Below are 4,898 nucleotides of genomic sequence, written 5' to 3'. Positions count from 1 at the left end.
AACAAGAAACAATTGCAGGATTGCAACAACAAATTGAAGGCTTGAAGAAACAATCATTTGACCAGAAGAAAAGGCCAAAGATTTGACTGCTACCAGACTGGTGAATACAACAAGGTTGAAGCTTGTAGTTGATATCCGATCTTCCTATGCTGCGGTTCGGAAAGGAAGGGCCCAACATCAACAGATACAACAGCAACTAGTAACTCTTTCTGCTCAGTGGATAGCCGTCAAATCCCTTGATTTTCACTCTGTATGTAGGTTAGCCTTATTTTGGAACTGTTGGCTGTGACTCGGCCTTTAACCAGGATGATTTTGAAATTGCTGGCCGTGACTTGGCCTTTATTAATATAGCTTACCTTTCTTTGATACATAACATTTCTGACAATAGATAAGCTATTGGGCCATATGTTGGCCCAATTTACATTCATCCTTGTACAAAAGGATTCCTTTCCCAAATAGTGGGAAAGTATCCTTTGAGATATTTGCCATTGATAAACTTTCTGTGCGGTTGACCCTCTAGACTGCTGAGCCAATATGAGTTTCATTTCAATACTTTATGAACCTTGAAAGGTCCCTCCCAATTAGGTGACCATTTATCGAACTCTCAGTCTTTGGTACCCAATGATAAGATAGCCTTCCATACTAACTGACCTACATGAAAGGTCTTATTCTTTACCTGTTTATTGTAAACCCTAGCAATCTTCTTCTTTTGGACCAATATTCTATTGAAAACGTGAATGCGGTCTTCCTCTACCTGCTCCAATTCCATCACCATTGCCTTTGAATAATCCTCTATGGTCAAGCTGTTCTGTCTTGTTACCCTTAGAGAAGGAATGACAATCTCCATTGGAAGTATAGCATCATGTCCATAAGTCAAATGAAATGGACTTATGCCAATACCTGACCATCTTGTTGTTATGTACGCCCACGGGACTTCTGGGAGAATCTTATGCCACACTCTAGGATTATCGTCCATCTTCTTCTCTAGCATGTTGATGATGATCTTGTTGATTGCCTCAGCCTGACCATTGGCCTAAGGGTAGTATGGAGTTGAGTTATTCAGCCTGATTCCAACATCTTCAGCAAATGATATGAATGCTACCCCAATAAACATTATGCCCTGGTAAGTTGTGATTGACTCAGGGATCCCAAAGCGATAAATCAAGTGTTCCTTGTCAAACTCCACCATATCACTCTACTATATTTTCTTCATAGGAATAGCCTCTACCCATTTCGTGAAATAATCTATTGCAACCACGAGGAACCCATAATTTGTAGAAGAAGTGGGATAGATCTTACCAATTAGGTCAATGGTCCATCCTCAAAATGGTCATGGCTTGACAATCAGATGGATGTCAATCGTTGGAATTTTTTGAATGTTTCCAACCATTTCATCTTATCAACCACCGCATATTGATTCCAGCTTGATGTGCCCCACACAATCCTTCATGTACTTGTCTCAGTACTTCCATGCTTTCTGTGAAATTCAGGCACCGTAGAAGTAAGCCATCAAACCCCTTCCTGTAACATTCGCCTTCGATCAGGACGTAGCTTTGAGCTTGCACTCTGACATTTTTTGGTGTCTTAAGGTTGGGGTTCTTCAAGTACTCCAGAATCGACTGCCTCAAGTCAACTGTCAGATCGTCTACATTCAGTACTTCTATCGGCATTCCTCTTTCTCAGATTGATAGGTGTAAACGCTTCTCTACTAGAATAATCTTGTGTGTAAGATCTACTGACATTCGTAATCTTGATACGGTCTGGGCCAATTCATTTGCTTCCTAATTATCTTCTCGAGGCAGATGATTGAGAGTAACTTCTTCAAATTCAGCAAGTAACTAAACGGTCGCAACATAGTATGGTGCTAGTGCAAGGTTGTTGCACTTGTACTCTCCAATAAATTGTTTCAAGACCAGCTGTGAATCCCCCAGGACACAGATTTCTTGTGCACCAAGTTCTCTCAAGATCTCTAGTCCGATCAAAAGAGCTTCGTATTCTGCCTGATTGTTATTGTAATCAAAGTCAAGATTAAAGGAAAGTGTTGATTTTGTACCTCTAGGTGACTCAATCACTATTCCTGCTCCTACTACCTAGTCAATACTTGATCCATCAAACTTCAGGGTCCAAGGGGCTTCCTACGAAAAACACATAGACTGCAACTCTTCGTCTAGCACTTCTACTGTCTGGTGGTCGGCCAAAAAATCTGCCAAGGCCTAACCCTTGACTACTTTCTCAGGCTTCCAGATCAAAGTGAATTATGTTAAAGCCAACGACCACTTGCCTACCCTTCTTGTCAAGAGTGGCTTTGATAACATGTATTTCAACAAATCAACCTTAGATACAATGTAGACCTTAGACCTGATTAGATAATGTCGAAGCTTTGTACAAGCAAAATATAAAGCTAGGCACATTTTTTCCACAGCAGAATACTTGATCTTAGTGTCGGTCAGCAATCTACTCAGATAATAGATAGCCTGCTCATGACCGTTTAGATTATCCTGAGCCAACAAGTAGCCCAGAGAATCGTGAGATGCTAATAAGTATAGCTTTAGTGGGATTCCCTATGCAGAAGAAACCACAACAGGCGACTTGCTCAAATATCCCATAATTTTGTCAAAGGCCAGCTGATGCTTCTCCTTCCAACTAAAAGTTTCTTCAGCATTTAACTTCACCGAGTCTGAAAAGTCCTTGGTCTTTCCTGCCAGGTTAGAAATGAACCTTCTCAAATAGTTTACCTGGCCTAGGAACCGTTGAAGCTCTTTCTTGGACGTTGGGACTTTAGCTTCCATGAGAGCCTTAGATTTATTTTGATCAACCTCGATTCCTCTTTGGTGTACAAGAAAGCCTAGAAAATTTCTAGCCTTGACTCCAAAAGCACACTTGAGTGGATTGAGCTTTAATTGATGAATCCACATCCTTTCAAGACTTTTCCATAAGTGCTCAATTTGGTCTTCTGCTTTCCTGGACTTGACTAAAATATCGTCTATGCAGACTGCAAGAAAGTAGTCCAACATATCATGAAAGATTGCATTCATCGCCCTTTGATATGTTGCGGCTACGTTCTTCATACCGAAGGGCATTACTACATACTCATAGGTACCAAGAGCCCCAGGACACCTGAATGTAGTCGTATGGGTGTCCTTTCTAGCCAGCATAATCTGTTGATTCTGGCGTAACCATCCATCATAGACAGTAGCTCGTTCTGGGCAACATCATTGATCAATATATTTGCTATAGGCATCACGTAAACATTCTTAGGTGTAGCTGCATTCAGATTCCTACAGTTTATTTAAATTCTAATTTTCCCATTTTTCTTGACCACCAGTACAATGTTGGTTAGCTATTTAGTGTACCTGACTGGTTGTATGAAGCCTGCTCGGAGCAGCCTCTGGATTTCCTCTTTAACCTTCAACTCCACTTTAATTGACAATCGACTTGGAATTTGTCTGACTGGCTTGCAGTTAGGATAGACAAGAAGCCTGTGCTGGACTAAATCACAGCTTAAACCTGGAATTTCTTTACAATCCCAAGCAAAACAATCTCGGTACTCTCTCAGTAGTTTGATCATACGTACCTTCATATTATTGTCTAGAAGTTTATTGATGTATATAGGTCGAGGATCCTCCTTCGTGCCCAAGTTGATCTCTTCTAGAGGATCCTACACTTCATCTTTAGAATCATCTAACTATAGTGGCGCCTTTTTTAGATCATCTGTCTGAATCTCATCACCTTCAGGCTCCAACTTATCTTCTTCAAAGATCATTTCTGTTCTGTTCTGCTCCCACACTTGATCTCCTACTAGTCTATATAGTACGGCCTTTCTGACTGCAACCAGCACTACACTCTTCTTTTATATGGAGAAAGACATCAGGGAACTTCTTCAATGATCGGAACTGAGGTCGACCTATATGGCACAATTGCCTTTGGCCTGAGTATCTATTTTGCTTTTTTCATAAAAAAATTGAATTTTGTCTTGGATGCAAACAGATATTTTAGACCTCCTTCATTAGTATGATCGAAGAACTTTATCGGTCCTATGTCTCTATCATAATATCCAGCTTCTACATTGTCTGCATTGGCTTTGAACGGCTTTCTGTCTCCCCATACTACCTCCACATCATTGTCTTTCCAAAAAAATAGAAATTCATGCAAAGAAGACGACACACACCAATTGGTGTGTATCCAGTCCCTGCCAAGTAATGCATGATAATTGGCTTGAGAGTTAATGATAAAGAATGCAGTTAAAGAGGTCTTACTGCCTACAGTCAGTTGAACTGACAGCACTCTTATTGCTTTGGTGACTTCTCCAGTAAACCCTGCCATTGTGACATCTGTTGGGATTAGATCGTCCTCTGTCATCCCAAGTGCACTCAAGACTGTAATTGGCGTTGTGTTGACAGGTGACCCATTGTCCACTAGCACCTTTCTGATAGGATGGCCATTCATTTGAGCTTGAATGTACAGTGGGCGGATGTGTTGGGTCATATCATAGGAAGGCTTCTCGAAAATCACCCTTTTAGGCTTATCATCGTCAACGGTCTGGATAATAATTGCACTTTGACTCTTCTTAGCGACTTTCCCTTACTTGGCTAGCTTACAAGTCTCGGGTGCTTGATATGCAAGCGGTAATATGATCACATTGCATTGACATTTGACAGGAATAGTTCCTACCATGAAACAATCAAAAGTATGACCAACCTCATTAGAAGAGCTACCCACGGATTCAGCATCTTTAGTCATCCGGATTTGCTGAATGGACTTGATTGAAGAAGGAGCTTGATATTCCACCTTCATAATACTTGGATGGTCCATCCCGCTTGAACGAGTGATGAACTTCTTTGAATTTCTGGTGATGTTGCTCTGTATAATACGGCTCCCATCATTTTATGTGACCTGCT

At 40.9% G+C, this 4,898-nt stretch overlaps 2 protein-coding genes across 2 annotated transcripts; both read right to left on the bottom strand.

The window, feature by feature from the left end:
• Positions 1–604: 604 nt before the first annotated feature.
• LOC120003572 lies at positions 605–1,189 on the bottom strand. Its single transcript, XM_038852591.1, has 2 exons — positions 1,076–1,189; positions 605–1,033 (listed from the first exon to the last, which is right to left on the bottom strand). The coding sequence occupies exons 1-2, from the start codon at positions 1,187–1,189 to the stop codon at positions 605–607; spliced, it is 543 nt and encodes a 180-aa protein (XP_038708519.1).
• A 2,496-nt stretch (positions 1,190–3,685) lies between these two features.
• LOC120003571 lies at positions 3,686–4,485 on the bottom strand. Its single transcript, XM_038852589.1, has 2 exons — positions 3,999–4,485; positions 3,686–3,825 (listed from the first exon to the last, which is right to left on the bottom strand). Exons 1-2 carry the CDS (start codon positions 4,483–4,485, stop codon positions 3,686–3,688), a joined length of 627 nt encoding a protein of 208 aa, XP_038708517.1.
• Between the last annotated feature and the right edge of the window lie 413 nt (positions 4,486–4,898).

This window comes from Tripterygium wilfordii, chromosome 8, assembly GCF_013401445.1.
Source record: "Tripterygium wilfordii isolate XIE 37 chromosome 8, ASM1340144v1, whole genome shotgun sequence".
Lineage (NCBI taxonomy): Eukaryota > Viridiplantae > Streptophyta > Magnoliopsida > Celastrales > Celastraceae > Tripterygium > Tripterygium wilfordii.
This window is presented reverse-complemented; position numbering and strand designations above follow the sequence as displayed.

Excerpts from the sequence above, each read along its gene's own strand:
- LOC120003571 (XM_038852589.1), bottom strand. The coding sequence starts at position 4,485 with ATGACCCAACACATCCGCCCACTGTACATTCAAGCTCAAATGAATGGC. Across the intron at positions 3,826-3,998 it reads CGATCATACTAATGAAGGAG|TCAGAAAGGCCGTACTATAT; the intron begins GTCTAAAATATC and ends TGCTGGTTGCAG.
- LOC120003572 (XM_038852591.1), bottom strand. The coding sequence starts at position 1,189 with ATGGTGGAGTTTGACAAGGAACACTTGATTTATCGCTTTGGGATCCCT. Across the intron at positions 1,034-1,075 it reads TCATATCATTTGCTGAAGAT|GCCAATGGTCAGGCTGAGGC; the intron begins GTTGGAATCAGG and ends TACTACCCTTAG.